This window comes from Dipodomys spectabilis, unplaced genomic scaffold (genome assembly GCF_019054845.1).
Source record: "Dipodomys spectabilis isolate Male_0828 unplaced genomic scaffold, ASM1905484v1 ptg000422l, whole genome shotgun sequence".
In the NCBI taxonomy this organism is placed as follows: Eukaryota; Metazoa; Chordata; class Mammalia; order Rodentia; family Heteromyidae; genus Dipodomys; species Dipodomys spectabilis.
This window is the reverse complement of record NW_024871099.1, coordinates 2573969-2593207: the sequence shown is the minus strand read 5'-3', so window position 1 is coordinate 2593207 and position 19239 is coordinate 2573969. Positions and strand designations below refer to the sequence as shown.

Below are 19239 nucleotides of genomic sequence, written 5' to 3'. Positions count from 1 at the left end.
CCACTTCAGCCTTTTCTGTTTTTGTGGTACTGAGGAATCAAACCCAGGTCTTCATGGATGCTAGGCAGGCACTCTACATGAGGCTACATTCCTTCCCCCCCACCCCCCTTAATAAAAAGGAAATAGGTATTGTGATGTCAGCCAGCCAATAACTATTATTTGTATATTACTTTGGAGAAACCTGTTTTAATAAATAGAAATGGGTTAAAATCTATAGGCAATGTTATGTCAGTCAAGATTATATGTAATTGGGATCTTTGAAACATTGCCTTTGTTCTTTTAGGCAGGCGGGGAAGATTGTCTCACAGTCCATTCAAATGGTGGTTATTTGGATATAAGCAACATCTGGTAAGGGCTGGCTGAGTCCTGGGGGTAGTCCTGGTGAGTCCGGGTGCTGAGTTAGTACTGACTGAGTTCCAGATTATTACTTAGTGCTACCTACATACTGCATGAGGACTGTCTGTCTGGCTGCTGGGGTATGGATACATGGTGGCTGGCTGAGTGCTAAGCAGGACCAGGTGAAGGCTGGCTAAGGGATAGGCCACTGCTGGCTAAATGTTGGGTCAGAGCTGGCTGAGTACTTGTCAGGGCCGGCTGAGTGCTTAGTCAAAACTGGTTGAGTGCTGGTAAGGGCTGGCTAAGTACTAGGGTTAATACTTGTTGAGTGCAAGGTCAAATCTACCTGGGTGCTGGATTAGGGCTTGTTGGGTGATAGTCAGAACTGGCTTAGTACTGGGTCAAGACTGGTTGAGTACTGATCCAGGGATAACTAAATACTGGATGGATAGTGGGTGGATGAAGGATGGATAGATGGATGAGTGAGTGGGTAAAGGATGGATGGATGAAAGTTAGATGAATGGATGGATAATGGATGGGTGAAGGGGTGTATGAATGGATGAGTTGGTGGATGGATGCATGGATGAAGGATGGATAGGTGGATGGATAAATGATGGATGAGAATGGATGAGTGGATGGATAAAGTATGAATGGGTGAATAGGTGGATGAATGAATGGGTTGGTGGATGGATGGATGAATGGGTAGATAAAGGATGGATGAATGAGTGGGTGGATAAAACATGAATAATACATAGTTGGATGGAGATTGGATGGATGGATGGATGGATGGATGGATGGATGGATGGATGGATGGATGGATGGATGGATGGATGAGTGGAGGAAGGGCTATGTCAATGTATGGGTACACCGAATTTAAATGGATGGATGAGTGGGTGAATGAAGGATGGATGGATGGAGGTTGCATAGATGGATGGATAGATAGATGACAGATGAGTGCAGTGGGCAGAGGAATGGATGGGTTGATGGATTGGGTGGATGAAGTTAGATGAATGATGAGTGGGTAGATGAAGGATGGATGGATAGGTGGATAGAGGTTACATGGATGGATGAAGGATGGATGGATGGGTGCCTGGTTAGGTGAGTGAATGAATAGATAATTGTGTGGGTAGATGAATGGAAAAATAATTGTGTGTGTGAGTGAATGGACAGATAAATGAGTTGGGTGAAATCCGTTACTTCCTTTTCTGTGCAAACTTAAGTCCTCTTTGCCATCCATTTGCCTTCTTTCTGGAAACAGCTTTTTGAGTGTTAGAGAATTCACTAAGGATTTGAGTTGGTCACATGTAGTCATTTTGAAGAGGCTCACTTTAAGAACTACTCCCCCATACCTTGTCTTAGCTGTGGCCAGCAAGAGAGTTCCTCTTGATCCTGTCCATGAGCCCTTCAATGAACCACCTCATGGGACACCAGAAGATACTCAGGAAAATCACTCCCTCCCACTTTCACATGTGCCCACAGACCAGCTGAGGCTGTGCCAGGCACAGAACCACTAACACAACTAACCACTGCTCAGGTGTGCAAATGGGTGAGGTGGTGGAGCCATTATATCCAAGTATTAACATTATGCCTTTTATCGAATGAAAAGGAAACAATAAAGAAAGGAAAAGGGGAAGGATGTCCAGCTTAGATCCTTTTCTCCAGATGAGCAGAGAACTAGCAAATACTGTAGAGCTTAGAGGAACAGAAATGTGACACCCAGAGATGGCTTTATTTCTAGTACATGCTGGCAAGACTTAGACACACACACTCACACACGCACGCACACACAGTGCTGAGTTGGCTGCACATGATTCTGCCCCCAACTTTGTGGTGGATGCAGGTGACACCAGCATTGAATCACCTATGGGGGATGGGGACAGGGGACAGACTCCCTGGAGAACTGACTGTTGTAGATGCCTACATTTTGGTTGGGTGCCTGATTGGTTGATATGTGCTTAAAGTCTTGAGCAAAGGTGATTCAGAGGCTCCCAAAACTTGAGAGATTGACTTTTGAGATTGGTCAGAGGTAGTGACTTTTGTCCTATAAGTCCTGGTTACACTGGCTCATCCTTGCATGAGAAATTGGCCTCCAAACTGTAGCAAAGCCATCCTCCCAGAGGCAATGGAAGAGGGCCACTTTAGACATGAAAAGCTTCTTTCTCTTTTTGCTCTTGGGTGGTGGGGGGGGCCTCCCAGCTTCCTGGACACCTCTCTTTCCTGAGCCTCTTTCTGTGGAAGTGATATTGGGAAGGGCTGGGCTAACACAATGGCTCCAGGAAAGTGAGTGTGGGTGTGTGTCTTTCACTGCAATGAGAATCCAAAGAAGGGAAACTATGGCAGCTACTTTCCTAATCTAGGATGTGAGTTCCAGGCACAGCTCCTGGCCCCCTGTATTTTCTTCTCTTTTTCTTTTTAAAAATTCATTACTTTGCTGGGTGCCAGTGGCTCATGCCTGTCATCCTCGCTACTCAGAAGACTGAGATCTGAGGCTCATGGCTCAGAGCTAGCCCAGGCAGGAAAGTCCATGAGATACCTCCAATTAACCAGCAGAAAACCGGAAGTGGTGCTGTGGTTCAAGTGGTAGAGCGCTAGCCTTGAGCTGAAGAGTTGAGGGACAGCCTCCAGGCCCGGAGTTCAAGCCCCATGACTGACCAAAAAACCAATCCATTACTTTGTATTACTTGTTAAAAGCAGTGGGTCTCATCATGACATTTTCATACACGTATAGATGAACTTGGATTATTCCAACACTATTACCATCTTATCCCCCCTCCTCACCACTCCTATCCTCTTTCCAACATCCTCTTGCTACATTCATGTATTTTTATCTTAGAATCTAGATTCCACAGATGAGAGAAAACGTGATAGTTGTCTGTGGGTCTGTTATTTTACTTGACATGATGATCTCCAGTTCCCTCCATTTTCTTGCAAGTGACGTGACATTTTTCTCTGCAGCCAAATAATTGTGTGTGTGTGTTTACATTTTCTATTCATCCATTGATAAGTACCCAGATTGATTTTACAACTTGGCTATTGTAAATGTGGGAGTACAGGTGTCTTTTATTGTACGCCAAGTTAACATTCCTTCAGGTAGATTCCTAGCAGTTCGCCTCTTGCTTTCTGCCATACTTGCAGGGATAGGACATGTTCTGATCTCCGGAGCAGGCTCAGGTTTGCAATGGGAGATGTCTCTTGGGGCCTTGTTGTCATTTGCTTGCTCTCAGAAGTGACAGACAGACAGACAGACAGACAGACACACACACAATATGTAAAATGAATAATGGTCACCTTCTCTGTGCCCAAGAGGAGATGTGGCTTGTTCACGTGGACTTTATTCAAATCAGCTAAATGCCCTGCTTTTCTTGGCAGGAAATCCTTGCATCTTTATTAGCACAGTGATACGCAACTGAGCAAGCCTTCATGATGCACATTACATCAAATTAACGTGTACAAAATTAATATTCTTGACCTGGCTAGTGGGACGAGCAATCAATCTAAGAGTGCCTGTCATTCCACTGCAACCAGGCTTCTGGAAAAGTCTTCACCATTATAGCTTCACTTTGCATCCTTCCTGACAGAGCCACTGAACTGGCTTTGAGTCCTTGGATATTCTGTTTTCTAGGTCCGGTGTAGGTATCTGGAAAGTTCCAAGAGTTCCAGGTACTAAGAACATCTCTGTTATTCTTGACTTTTGTTTTATTCTTTGTTGTGTTGTGCTGGAACTGAGGTTCAAACGCCTGAGTTCAAGCTTTTATGCTCAAGGCCAGTACTCTGCCACTTGAGCCACATCTCCACGGAAGTGGAGTTAATTGGAGATAAGAGTCTCACTGGCTTTCTTACTCAGGCTGGCTTTGAACCTTGATCTTCAGGTCTTAGCCTCCTGAGTAGCTGGGATGATAGACATGAGCCACCGGTGTCTGGCTTAGACTGGTCCTTTTTAAAGCAGAAATAGATACATCTTTAAGCAGAAATATGGCCATCTGGGTTTTCTAGAGTCTTTAGAACAAGGTGAAATGTAAGTGAAATTGTCTCAGGATTATAGTTCTTCACCACACCAACCCTATACAGAGGAAAGTGACTTGGGTCAGAGACTGACATGACAGGGGATCATTAGGGTCAGCTTCGGGAGCGTGGCCTGGCCAGGGACCTCAGAGTCACTGGTAGCTCATGAGGTCTGGAGGTCCCAGGTGACTGTTCCAGGCAGCGCTGTGTACCCGGTCTCTGAGCTCTGGTACTCTTGGGAACTCTTGGCTTTGGGACAATAAGAAGGGGCTGGCCTAGGGCCTTACTTGATTCCTTTTGAGAAGCCTTGAGGACACACTCAGGCTGGGCTGGGAGAAGGGAAACTTCAGTGCAGGGTCAGAAATGTGAGTTTTAGACCATCTATTTGCTGTTCTCTTTTCTTCCCTGTGCCCACTTTCCCTGGTCCTTTACTTTTCTTCTTTCCTCTTCCATCCTGGCTTTCCTCCTTTCCCATGGGTCCCATTTTAAGGTTGCTAGGTACAAGTCTAGTTTGGGGGTGGGGTGGGGCCTTCCCATCTCAGGGATGTCTCTTTCTCTGAGGGGCGTGAAGACCAGCCCGGTGCCGTTATAGGAGGAGATGAGCTCAGAGACAGTCACATGACACTTCTTGCCAACACGGGGCAGTGGCTGGCCAGGCATTTCCTTAATTAAGTTCACTCATCGCTCTATCTTTGTTTAGAAACACTAAAGGGTGGGGGTCATCCACAGCCTGCCCACCTTCCCTTGCTGTCCCCTTTGGATGGACACGGAAAAGGAAGCCAGGCATCACAGCTAATCTGGGATAAGGGGAAGAGCTCAGAGCCAGGGCCACAGGGAAGGGAGGGGCCAGCAAGATGACAGGTCCTTTCCAGAATCCAGAGGGTCCTCCTGACCAGCCTCGTACCTCACGTCACTGTTGCTTTTAAGTAGGCCCTCCTACATTTCCTGGGCCTGGAAATCAGGGCCTCAGCCTTGATCAGCTTGCTCGCCTGTGGCCAAGGCTCTACCTCCGGTGCAGCTTTTTGGGGCTGGCTATTTTGGAGGTACAGTTTGACAGTGGAGCTGGGCTTTGAATGGTGACCCTCTAGATTTCGTCTCCATAAGTAGTTAGTCTCATAGGTAAAAGCCACCATAGTCCCCAAGACCACTCTTGCGTGTCCTCTCTGCATTTGGACACAAGGCTTCTGTTTCACAGCTCATTCTACTAGGGTCACCTCACCCAGTCTCTTCTCAAATCTGGGTGTTTTTCTTCCTCTCCCTGCCTACCTCCTACCCGCTGATGGTCCCTAGTCCCGTCATCTACAGTGGATTCTTCTCTAGCCGTCCTGGTCTTCTGTTTGTCCTTTCTCTGATCTCTCTCCCCTCTGTCCTCTTTTTACCCTTCCCAAGCCTCTGGGGCAGGTGACAGGCCACTTGAGCTTGCATCTTACTCCTGTTTCCCACTCGCCATCCTGCCCTCCCTCTGGTCTCTGCTGTCCACTTTCTTGCTTTCTCAGCAAACTTGTGGATGCAGATGGCGGGCCCAGAGTCACACTTTTTGAGGCAGATGCTTTTCTGGACTCTTACTTCCTGAGCAGGCACAAGCAGAAACTATGTTTAGGGAAAGTCCTGCCTAACTGGGGTCCTTCCGAGGGAATGATGGGTAAAAATAGAGTGAGAGCCAGGCACCGGTGGCTTATACCTGTCATCCTTGCTACTCAGGAGGCTGAGATCTGAGGATCGAAGTTCAAAGCCAGCCTGGACAGAAAAGTACGTGAGACGTTTATCTCTAATAAAGCACCAAAAAAAAAAAAAGCCAGAATTGGAAGTGTGGCACAAGTTGGTGGAGTACCAGCCTTAAGCACAAAAAAAAATGCACAGGGAAGGTGCTCAGGTTGCTGAGTTCAAGCCCCAGGATCTGCAACAAAAAGCAAACAAACAAAACAGAAACCAGGGTTAGAATTTCACACCTGAAATGCCAGTGTGCACAGACAGGTAATGGACAGGCCACACTCTCTGTCCCTTTCTCCTCACCCAGATGCCATTGTCCCCACTTTGTCTGCCCACAGCCTCCATAGACTGGGAGCCAGTGACCTTGACCATGGGGACAGATGTACAGATTGTGATAAGGAAAATTCCCATTGGACTAGAAATGGATTTTATGACGCCCAGGTTACTGGGAGTTACAGGAACACAGGGATTTCTTTGTACCTAGTGGTTGAGTTTAGTTCATGACAATAAAGATTATTAGTGTGGGAGCCAGCTTCCCGCCCCCTGGCTTCCTGATTGTCTTGGAGGGCTGGCTCCTCCTTCCTTGGACCTGTCAATCATGGCCGAGACCAGAATGGGGCCCCAGGACCCTCCTGGAGGGGCCAATGATGTGGAGTCAGCAAATGCTCTCCAGCAACACAATTGTCATCCCAAGCCACGCTCCCCGTTCCATCCCTCTTTATTTGTGTGTATGTCAGCACTAGGCCTTGAACTCAGGGCCTGGATATTCTCCATGGTTTGTTTTTTTTTTTTTTTTTCTCAAAGCTAGCTTTCTGCTACTTGAACCACATTTCTGTTTCTGGCTTTTGGTAGTTCATTGGGTTTAAGAATCTCATGGAATTTTTCTATCCAGGCTGACTTTGAACTGTGATCCTCAAGTCTCAGCCTCCTGCATAGCTAGAATGACAGGTGCGAGCCACTGGCACCTGGCAAACATGCACTCTTGAAGATGGGTATATGAGTGGGCATTGTTGAGAGTGGCTCCAACACCACGGAACCAGCTGAGTTGCTTTCTCCTCTTATCCTTAGCCACTGATTCCAAATGCTTTCCATCCCAGAGACCCTCCCCCACCCCCCCACCAAATGTAAAGCTGAGAAATCACAGTCACAGGCAGAGAGAGCAGCATCAGGAAGAACTGAGTATAAAGCACCCAGCCTATTTCTGCTCTGGGAGTGATGGAGTCTGGACCCATCTCGGATATTTAGGTTGCTATCTGGGAAGTTTGACGATGTCTTCTGTGATATGGGCTCATTTGTCTATCGCCTGAAGAGATGAGGAAGAAGCTACTGAGGTCCAGGGCTCTGGGGCAGGAATGGTTTCAGTGTGACCTCCTAATGGCCTGTGTTGGAGACTTGACTCTAGTGAGATATTTTAAGAGGCATGGAGTCGTTAAGAGCAGGAGCCTAGAAGGAAGTATATCCTTTGGTGAGTTGAGACCCTGCTCCCAGAAGGCATTAAGATTGTCTTTTTGTGGGGGAGCCAAGCTCTGCCAATCCTAGCTATTCAAGAGGCTGAGATCTAAGGATCACAGTTGGAAGTCAACACGGGCAAGAAAGTCTGAGATTCTTACCTCCAGTTGACCAGCAAAAAGCCAGAAGCAGAGTTGTGGTTCAAGTGGTAGAACATCATCCTTGTGTGAAAGAAGCTAAGAGCATAAGTTCAAGCCCCGGTACTGGAAAAAAAAAAAAAGTGAAGCTGTGGTTCAAGTGGTAGAGTGCTAGCCTTAAGCACAAAAGCTTAGGGACAGTGCCCAGGCCTTGAGTTCAAGCCCAAGGACCAGCACCAAGATAAAATCAAAACAAAAAATAAACTAAAACACTAACATGCATGCCAGGCACTGGTGGCTCACACCTGTTATTCTAGCTACCCAGGAGGCTGAGATCTGAGGATCTCTCTTCAAAGCCAGCTCAGGTAGGAAAGTCTGTGAGACTTATCTCCAACGAATCACCAGAAAAACAGAAGTAGAGTTGTGGCTCAAAGTGGTAGAGCTCTAACCTTGAGCAAATGAGTTCAGGGACAGGCTCAAGCTCTGAGTTCAAGCCCTACCACTGACAAAACAAACAAAATAGCCACCAAGAGTATTCTTTTGGGATGCTGATTTCATGCTTGAAGTACTCTCTGGCCTCCTATTCTGAGCTGGGTTTTTTTTTATCCTCCCCCATTTCTGCCCTTTGCCACGTCTTTTGCCTGTTTAGGGATGGGGCTGTTTGAATTTGCAGTTTCCCAAACTATGAGCTCTAGAACCCTTTTTATTTGATTGTCTTTCTAAAGTCGTCCAGCCTCAGGTGTGTTCTTCAATAATAGAAACTTCATCAGTGTGTCCATCTGGCAGGTTAGAGCAGCCACGTCCTGAGAGCAGAGGGGAGTTGTGGGGGCAGGGCGGGCTGGTTCTACCCCGTGCCCCTCCCCCCAGGGCTGGCAGTTGGGTTCAGACGTGGCACATCTGGCTGTAAGCGGTGATTTCACCGGCGTGCTTTCTAGCGTGAAGAGAGAAGGTGCTTATGGAACAAGAGTTGGCTTTTTTTTTTGAGAGGGGAGGGGAGGCTGGCCCAGAGCGGGATCAGCTGGCTTCATCCTGGCTTCTCCTTCTGAATCCCACGTGGGGCTTCAGCAGGGAAGCTGGGATGACACATGGTGAGTGGTGGCCTCAGTTCTAGACTCTGAGCAGGAAGCTGGAAAGGAAGCAGAATCAGATTGAGACAGCAATCTAAACTTTGAGAAATCTAAACTTCCTTCAGAGATCACTTGGGAATTCGCATGTGTGTTGCACACACACCAGCCCTTCTGAACCAATTCCAGTGGTTTCTATTTGAGCCTCTTCATCAAAAGAGGCTGAAGTTGGAATTGGGGGTGGTGGGGGAGGGGGGAGCTGGGGCTGATTGAGGAAGAGAAGTGGGAGATGCTTGTTGATTGGCTGGACCAGGCTAGAGCTAGAGGAGACAGAGAAGAGATGGATCTTGTTAGAAAGACACAACTCAGTGAGTGAGCCGAAGCTCACGATCTTTTTTTTCCCCCCTAAAGGAGATATGGAAGATCTATTACTCTCCTACTGTGTGCAAGTCCCAGGGTACAAGGACCTTGTCTTTAAAGAATTCAAGCAAGGAAGTTAAATATCAGCAGGAGTTTCCTAATCAATGTCCAAGACACTCAGTAGCATGCCAGGCACTTTTCCTTGTGGGTATAAGCAGTAGGTAATGCTAGCCACTGGAATGCCAAAACCAACATGGTGGTAAGGAATCAAGAGTCTCTGCAAGCTCATCTACCCCTTAGGTAACATTTTGTCGTCCTACCACTTGAGCCACAGCTCCACTTCTGGCTTTCTGTAATTGCAGATAAGAGTCTCACAGGCATTTCTTGCCTAGGCTGGCTTTGAACTGAGATCCTCAGATCTCAGCCTCCTTGAGAAGCTGGGATTACAGGCGTGAGCCACCAGCCTTTTAGGGTAATTTAGGTAATTTCCAAACAGACAGTGACGGCAGAGTTTCCATGCCCTCTCTCTTTGTTCCTGATCCAAGGTCTACCACAAATGGAGATGGAGAGGAGGAGGGGGTTGGGTATTCTGACCAGATAGCCACCGATGATCTACTTCTGTGAGGCATCAGAAAATACATGGAGGAGATGAAAGGTTTTCACCACTGGGTGCAGGTAGCTCACACCTGTAATCCCAGTACTCAGGAGGCTGAAATCTGAGAATCACAGTTCAAAGCCAGCTTGGGTAAAGTCTTATCTCCGATTAACCAGCCCAAAGTGGAGATATGGCTTAAGTGCTAGAGTCCTAGCCTTGAGAGCCTTGAGCGAGCACGAGGTTCTGAGTTCAAGTCCCAGGACCAGTACAAACAAAAACCAAACAACGAAGATTTTTAGTCTTTACTCTATGACTCATGTCTACTTTTGTCCTGGGATTTATACTAAGACGTGTGTTGGCTAGGCAGGCATTCTGATAACTTGATACCATACCTGATTACCATATCTCCAGCCGTTTCTGTTTTAGCTATTTTCTAGATATTGTCCTGGGCCATCCTGGGACCATAATCTTCCTACCAATGTCTTCCAATAGCTGGGGTCACATGTGTGAGCTACCGTATCTGGCTTCTTTGTTAAGATGGGAAGGGGTCTTGCTAACTTTTGGCCCAGCCTGGCCTTGAACCACCTAATCTTCTACTTAACTTTCTTCATAGCTGGGATTATAGGCATGAGCCATGGTCCAAGACTTTAGCTACCATTTTTAGGCCTCATGCAAGTTTTTAAAGCTCAGTTCTCAAGATTATTTTCAGAGTAGAGTTATTCCCAAATGTAGTGAAAGAGTTGTTACTTTGGTTTTCTTTATTTAGTTTTAACTTTATTATTTCTCTTATTAACTTTTAAGTAGTTGGTTTTCTTTCTTTTCTTTTCCTTTTTGTCCCCCAGTCCTGAGGCTTGGACTCAGGACCTGGCTGCATTGTACTGTCCCTAAGTTTCTTTTGCTCAAGGCTATTGTTCTACCACTTGAACCACAGCACTGTCCATTTCTGGCCTTTTCTGTTTATGTGGTACTGAGGAATCGAACCCAGGGCTTCATGCATGCTAGGTAAACACTCTTAACTAAGACATATTCCCTGCCCACAAATGGCTTTCGAATTCACTGTCCATTTTGGAGTACAGTGCATCTTGATCAATGCCATCCCTTCATTAGTCTTCCCATCTCTTTCAACTCTACTCTATCCTGTGGGGTTTTTTTTTTGTTTGATTGTTGTTTTTTTGTGTTTTTGTTTTTGGTAAGAGTACTGGGGCTTGAACTCAGGGCCTGGGTGCTATCTCTTAATGTTGTTACTCAAGGCTAGCGCTCTACCACTTGAGCTCCACTTCTGGCTTTTTGTTGGTTGTTTACTGGAGATAAGAGTTTCGCTGACTTCCCTTCCCTGGGCTGGCTTTGAGCTGTGATCCTCAGATCTCAGCTTCCTGAGCAGTTAGGATGATAGGCCTGGCACAAATTATTGTTGAATCTTTAAATTTTTCTTGGTATTTTTGACCACACTTGGTCAATACATCTGCAAATAAGGCAGACTTGGTGAATTGAGTTGCTGATAGTTAGGCATCTTGCCAATCCTTTCCTCCTTTGGTGTGTTCGCAAGACCACCAGCTCCAGCACATGATGCAAGGTTAGCTTCAGTATGGAATAACGTGAGTCCCGGAATACAAGAGAGTGGGAGAGGGGAAAATCCTTGTGTCCATTGATACATAGGTGCGCTTAGGGCTCAGAGCCTCTGGATCTGTTCTTCTAGAGCCCCAGCTGTGTGGCTCTGAGCTCCACTTGCTCAGGAATGCAGGCCAGATTTACATCCCCAGTTAACATTGCCTCCAGAAAGCCAGGATCCCTGTTCAAAGCGCAAGGAGCTTATGCTAAATAAATATTGACAAAGTAGTCTAAAGAGCAAACACTTTGACATTTGTAAGGTCCACTGGAAGGTCTTGTATATATTTATACAGCAGCAATGAACACCGCATACCAATTTTCCCCAACTTGTCCTGACAAAATTCTGCATGGAAAGAGAGAAATGAGGGAAAGAGGAGAGAAAAGAGAGAGGAGAGAAAGGAGGGAGAGAGAAAAGGCAGAGATGGAGAGAGAGGAGGAGAGGGGGAAGAGGAAGAGGAAAGGGGAGAAAGAAAAGAATGAGAAGGGGAAAGGGAGAATGGAGAGAGAAGAGAGGGAGAACAAGGAGGAAAGAGGGAGAGGAGAGAAGAGGGGAAGAGTGGAGGTAGAGGGCTAAGAGTAGAGAGGGAGCGTGAGGAGAGGTAAGGGAAAGAGGGTAAAGAGGAGGGAGAAAGAATGATAAGGGGAGAGGGAGAGATGGAGAAGAGAGGGGAAGAAGAAGAGGAGAGGAAGGAAAAGGGAGAGAAGTGGAGAGGGGAGAGAATGAGAGGGGAGGGGGAGAAAGAAAAGAGGGAGAGGAGAGAAGGGAGAGAGTGGGGCAGAAAGAGAGGAGGAAAGAGCAGGCAGGGAAAGAGAATGAGAGAAAAGAGAAGGGAGGAGAGGGAGAGAGAAAGAGGAGGGAGAAGAAAGGAGAAAGTATGCGCATGGGTGAGTGGCTGAGGATTCCATGGGAAATGCCATTGAGGGAAACTGCGCATGCGCAGGATGCATAGCATGCAGCACTGTACTGAGCATGCGTACCCCCCCCCACCCCATCAAACTCACCATTTCTATGGAAACCAGGGCCAGCGCTGGGTTGGAGAGGGTCACAGGGTCTTCTGTTGCCCCCCCCCCCCCGCCCCCCCCCCACACACAAGTAAAAACTTTACACTGAGCTTTTAGAAGACTTTCTTTTCTAGAAGGGATTAAAAAACAATTGTCACCCAACCTTGTATTTAATTTATTACAATTGATGTACTTTCTTTTTACTTGGGGGAAAAAGAAATGTTATTGATGCTTTTGTACTTTATATTTATTAAAGACTGGGACTCAAAAACGTAATGAGTGAAAAAAAAATTGCTTGCTTAATTTAAATTGTGAATCTGTCTGTTAAGAAATGCATTAGGGCCAGGAGAAGCATAAGACATATTAATTGACAGACAGGAACTGTTGTCTCTGAGGTTGATGCGAGTAATTTATTACTTTAGAAGTGAATGCCACCTCCAGAATGTGCTTCATTAATTTCAAATTTAGTTTTAATTTCAAGCTGTTGCCCCTTGAGAAGAATAAGGTGGCGAATTATGTTTGAAGAGCAGATTTTTTTTTGCTCCAAAGAAACACCACGTTTTAACTATTTAATTTTTTTTTTTTTTTTGCAAAATGTGTCCATCTCTTTAACTTCTTTCTAGAAAAGCAAGACCATTCCCAATTGGATAGACATTTACTTAACGCTTCTTTTTTCTCTCTCTCTCCTCCTCCTCTTTTTTCTTCTGTCTCTCTCTCTCCTGCCTATCCCTCACCTCCACCTATTATCACGACAGCCTATGTTTCCGATGAATTAAAAGCAGCCGCCTTGGTAGATGAAGACGCAGACCGAGAAGATCACACGGCAAATGGAGAACCCTCGGCTAAGTACATATGTCCAGAAAAGGAACTCAGCAAGACGTGCCCCAGTTACCAGAATTCTCCAGCTGCTGAATTTTCCAGCCACGAAATGGACAGTGAATCCCACATCAGTGAGACCAGTGATCGAATGGCTGACTTTGAAAACAGCTCCATCAAGATCGAAGAAGAGACGAAAGATGTCTCCGTGCCCTTGGAAGACACCACCGCCATCTCAGACAGCCTGGAGCAGATGAAGGCCGTGTACAACAATTTCCTGTCCAACTCCTATTGGTCCAACCTCAATCTCAACCTCCACCAGCCCTCGTCGGAGAAGAACACCGGTGGGAGCAGCAGCAGCAGCAGTAGCAGCAGCAGCAGCTGTGGCAGCAGTAGCTTTGATTGGCATCAGAGTGCCATGGCTAAGACCCTACAACAGGTGTCACAGAGTCGCATGCTGCCTGAGCCCAGCCTCTTCAGTACTGTGCAGCTGTATCGGCAGAGTAGCAAGCTCTACGGCTCCATCTTCACAGGGGCCAGCAAGTTCCGCTGCAAGGATTGCAGTGCGGCCTATGACACCCTGGTAGAGCTGACAGTGCACATGAATGAGACAGGCCACTACCGTGATGATAACCACGAGACGGACAGTAATAACCCCAAACGGTGGTCCAAGCCACGCAAGCGCTCTTTGCTGGAGATGGAAGGGAAAGAAGATGCTCAGAAAGTCCTCAAGTGCATGTACTGCGGGCACTCCTTCGAGTCCCTGCAGGATCTGAGCGTGCACATGATCAAAACAAAACACTACCAGAAAGTGCCTCTTAAGGAACCGGTCACGCCCGTGGCCGCAAAAATCATCCCTACCACGCGGAAAAAAGCATCGCTGGAATTAGAGCTCCCTAGCTCCCCAGATTCCACAGGGGGAACCCCCAAAGCCACGATCTCGGATACCAATGATACGCTCCAGAAGAACTCCAACCCTTACATCACGCCAAATAACCGGTACGGCCACCAGAATGGGGCCAGCTATGCCTGGCATTTCGAAGCCCGCAAATCCCAGATCCTCAAGTGTATGGAGTGTGGCAGTTCCCACGATACGCTGCAGGAGCTCACAGCCCACATGATGGTCACGGGCCACTTCATCAAGGTCACCAACTCAGCCATGAAGAAGGGGAAACCCATCATGGAGACGCCGGTCACCCCCACTGTCACCACCCTGCTGGATGAAAAGGTCCAGTCAGTGCCTCTGGCAGCCACCACCTTCACATCCCCCTCCAACACGCCCGCCAGTGTCTCCCCCAAACTGAACTTAGACATCAAGAAGGAAGTGGAGAAAGACAAAGTTGGCACAGAGGAGAAGCCGAAGGACAAAGAGAAGCCCAGCGAGGAAGAGGAGAAGTATGATATTTCCTCCAAGTATCATTATTTGACGGAGAATGACTTAGAGGAGAGCCCGAAGGGGGGCTTGGACATCCTCAAATCTCTAGAAAACACAGTGACATCTGCCATCAACAAGGCTCAGAATGGCACCCCTAGCTGGGGAGGTTACCCCAGCATCCATGCTGCCTACCAGCTTCCCAACATGATGAAATTGTCTTTGGGCTCCTCTGGGAAGAACACGGCCTTGAAACCCTTGTTTGGCAGCAATGAGATTGTATCCCCCACAAAAAGCCAGGCCCTGATCTCACCCCCCAGTAGCCAGACATCCCCAATGCCCAAAACCAATTTCCACGCCATGGAAGAACTGGTAAAGAAGGTCACCGAGAAAGTCGCCAAGGTCGAGGAGAAAATGAAGGAGCCTGAAGCCAAACTGTCCCCGCCCAAGAGGGCCACCCCTTCTCCGTGTGGCAGTGAACTGAGCGACCCCATCAAGACGGAAGCGGCCAACGATGGGAGCTTTAAAAGCCAAGAGGGGAGCCCCAGCAGCCCCCCTCGGGATGGCTGCAAAGAGGCGAGCCCCAAGGCAGAACCGGTGGAGAACGGTAAAGAGCTGGCAAAGCCCCTGAGCAGTAGCCTGAGTGGCAGCACCGCCATCATCACCGAACACCCCCCGGAGCAACCCTTCGTGAACCCTCTGAGTGCCCTGCAGTCGGTAATGAACGTGCACTTGGGCAAGGCCGCCAAGCCCTCCCTGCCCACCTTGGACCCCATGAGTATGCTTTTCAAGATGAGCAACAGTCTGGCGGAGAAGGCGGCCGTGGCTACCCCACCGCCACCCCTGCCTCTGGCCAAAAAGGCTGACCACCTGGATCGTTATTTTTACCACGTCAACAACGATCAACCTATAGATCTGACGAAAGGCAAGAGTGACAAAGGCTGTTCCGGGGGCTCAGGGCTTTTATCCCCCGCGTCCGCCTCCCCCGCCACCTCTTCATCTCTGGTGACAACGGCCAAGACATCCGCCGTCGTCTCCTTCATGTCAAACTCGCCGCTGCGCGAGAACGCCTTGTCAGACATCTCTGATATGCTGAAGAACTTGACAGAGAGCCACACGTCCAAATCCTCCACTCCTTCCAGCATCTCCGAGAAGTCTGACATTGATGGGACCGCCCTGGAGGAGGCCGAGGAGGCCACACCCGCGCAGAAGAGAAAAGGGCGTCAGTCCAACTGGAACCCACAGCATCTACTGATCCTCCAGGCCCAGTTCGCCGCCAGCCTGAGACAAACCTCAGAGGGCAAATACATCATGTCTGACCTGAGCCCTCAGGAGCGCATGCACATCTCCCGGTTCACCGGGCTGTCCATGACCACCATCAGTCACTGGCTGGCCAACGTGAAGTACCAGCTTCGAAGGACAGGTGGGACAAAGTTCCTGAAAAACTTGGACACTGGCCACCCTGTGTTTTTTTGTAACGACTGTGCATCCCAGATCAGGACTCCATCCACTTACATTAGTCACTTGGAGTCACATCTAGGTTTTCGGTTACGAGACTTATCCAAATTGTCCACCGAACAGATTAATCATCAAATAGCACAAACCAAGTCGCCATCATCAGACAAACTGGTGACCTCCTCCCCAGAGGAAGACTTAGGGACCTCGTATCAGTGTAAGCTTTGCAACCGGACCTTTGCCAGCAAGCATGCCGTGAAGCTTCACCTTAGCAAAACACACGGGAAGTCGCCCGAGGACCATCTTCTGTATGTGTCTGAGCTGGAGAAGCAGTAGCATTTGCTTCTGCTGGCGAATGCTTGCAGTGTTGCTTTGAGAGAAAACTGTTTGAAGGCACCTTAAGGCCATTCTATCTTGTTTCTTGGGTACATGTTCTTATGTTAACTATGGAGAATTATTCTGGGCCGGACTGGTTTTTTTTTTTTTTTGTATAACTGTACAGTGTTTAATAGAGGTGCATAATCAGCTGTTAACTGGTATAAAATAATGAAGGTTTAAAACGCAGTGGTAAGTGTTTGGAACTTGGTGTAAATGGGATTTAGTTGTGAGCATCTCCTTTGGCCCCGCCCTGCCTTGCCCTGCCCCCTCACCCCTCCCCGACCTGTTCCCCCCCTCCCCCACCCCTTTCCTACACTCTCCTCCAGGTGTTTCAAAGCTGCATGCATTGACAGTTTAATTAAGCATTTATAAAGAAATCTGGGCACATACTTTTTCCACAAGACTTTACACCCTTTTCATCTTTCGCCCTCTGAGTACTTTGAAGCACTTTTGCATTCATTTGGTTATAAAAAAATAAAACAAAATAATAATATTATTATTAATAATAATAATGTATGAAGCTTTGTTTTTTAAAAAAAGTTTTTCCTTACCAGCTTAGTTATAATTGATAATATGAATCTCCATTTATGCAGGTCTGCAGGGGTATAACACGCCTTGAAATTTAAAAGAATATTATTTTCACATTGAAACATAGATGTATATATTGTATAGATTTCAGACTCTTATGGGAAAAAATGTGATGGTGGATAAATGCCCTTTTTTTCCTCCTTCTTGTATTTATATAGCAACCGTGTTTTATGTACTTGTATGCGCTGGGTATTAGCCATGCCTATCTGTAGTGTATTTTTTTTCCTTTTTCATTTTTTTTAAAGGTCTATGGGGTTTGTTTTGTTTTGTTTTGTTTTAACATGGAAACATTGTAAATTATACAGAAGATACCACAGATAGCATTTATAAAGTATACAGAAACGTTATCACAAAGCAAAGTATAATTGTTTGCTAAACAGTACATCTATACGGATAGAGGTTCATGTTTAAATTATACATATTTATTAGCATCCTATTACCATGTTTTTCCAGCCCAGGAAAAATCATCCTTGGCAAGCATTCATATAGTAATTTGCACATGGTTTTTTTGAAAATATTTATTAGAAATTAAAGAATACTCAAAATAAAACTCAGTGCTCCAAGGGTTAAGTCTATTTGAAAAGGAAAAAAAAACACCCACAGTAACAACAATAACAAGAACTTGTACTGTATTTCCTAAACATCGATTAAAGCCTTTAAAATATTTGTACTGTAATACTTTGCTTCAAAGTCATGAGAAATTCTGTAATACAATCTCCCCCCCCCATATTTATAAGCCTTCTTCGTTGAGATTTTTTTTTAATATTGTAGATTGCCTTTTATTTCCATTGGTAATTTTCTGGTTTGATTCGTCCTAATTATCCTCCCAAGATCCTACACCGAAGTGTTTTTTTTAATCTTATGTTATTATTGTTGTTGTTTTATCTTTAGGCCTCTGTGAAGGTAACCCCTGGTTACCGGCTCTCCATGCAATTCTGTTCTCTTCTATTTTTTTTTTTTTTTTGGCAGTTCATTTTGCAGAAGTAACTGACAGCTGACATCATCGGAGAACCTATGTATAAAATATTGGCATGTAAACAGACAACCCAACACTATGTGCCCTATTCTGATGGTTAACAACGAAACACCATTCTATGACTCTTCATATAACTCCCTCTTCTTTTTCCTATGGCAGCATTAAAATTGTCTCTCTCTCTCCTTTTTTTTTTTGCTATAATTTTGTGTTGCGTTCACAATTATGTCTGAAATGTGCTAGCACTAACGAGCACATTAAAATTAAATTGTATGCGATCTGTTTACGACTTGGAGTTGGTTGCTGTGTCTGCCAGGTGCCGGCAGTCAGTCGGAGGTTGCACGTAAATCAGGGGAGATTTTCGGTGAACTTTGCAAGCCGGGAGCACTTTCTTACACAGATGTCTGGCAGTGAACTTCCCCCAAGAATAGCAATTGGAAAGAAAAGGGAGAAATGCACGTGAGGTTACACTGTCTGTGATTAAAAGGGATATTCCCTAAATACTGAGGACCAGAGCATCTGATCCTACCAGGTGACCCTTAAGAGAGACCAAGGCTTGAAAGGAAGGGGTCCTTTCTGGGTACAGAGAAGTCCCAGCCCCCTACGAACCACCCCCCCCCAACCTAGCATTAGGGTGAATGGAGGCTGATAAAGAAGGTTTTGTGCATGATGGAAAATCCCTATGGATTTAGGCTATTCAAATAATCAAAAGCAGAGCCAATTTGGCCCTTGGGTAGGGGGGTAGGGGTTGTTAGTTCTTCCCTTTGCTGAAACACCCAGAGATAGCAAGGTTGGGGAGAAGGAGGATGGGGGTGTGTAAGAGGAGTATGGATCTCTGCACAGGAGGAGGAGGAGGAGGAGGAGAGAACGCATTTATATGATAATCACAAGCTTTTATTGGCCCTGGCAAATCATGCCAAGTAAACGCTAGGAAAATCATGTAAAATTGTAAAATACCTTTATTACTCTATTCCAAGTACGGTTGCAGTTATGCAGAATCAGAGCTCTTAACCTAGAATTATACAAATGAGAGATCTGTTACATCCATGTAATACATAAAACACCTCAACTTGAAGGGGTGTGTGTGTGTGTGTAGGGAGGGGGGAGGAAGGGAGGAGGAGAGAATACTCTTTTATTAAAATTTTAAATTAAGCCCTTTCAGAGAAGTGAAGCAATACACCCACGGTTTTTCTCCCACCCACCCCCTTTTTTTCTGTCAAGTTGAGTCCAAACATTACATCCCGTCTATGGCTCCCCCCTTCCTCTGGTATTCTCTCTCTCTCTCTCTCTCTCTCTCTCTCTCTCTCTCTGGACTTTTAGGGAGAATGACCTCAGTAGAGTTTAAAGTTGAGTTTTTGGTTAACAGTAGTATACAGTTCTGCTCTGGCAGGGAG

The 19239-nt window shown here is 46.4% G+C and overlaps 1 protein-coding gene across 1 annotated transcript in view; it reads left to right on the top strand.

Moving 5' to 3' along the window:
• The window catches only part of Tshz3 (teashirt zinc finger homeobox 3), an 80571-nt gene extending 64025 nt beyond the window's left edge, over positions 1-16546 (top strand). The window contains exon 2 of the mRNA XM_042668232.1: positions 13019-16546. Within this exon, the coding sequence (XP_042524166.1) occupies positions 13019-16242 (3224 nt within the window). The 3' untranslated portion in view covers positions 16243-16546. The remainder of the gene's footprint in view (positions 1-13018) is intronic.
• The last annotated feature ends 2693 nt before the right edge of the window (positions 16547-19239 follow it).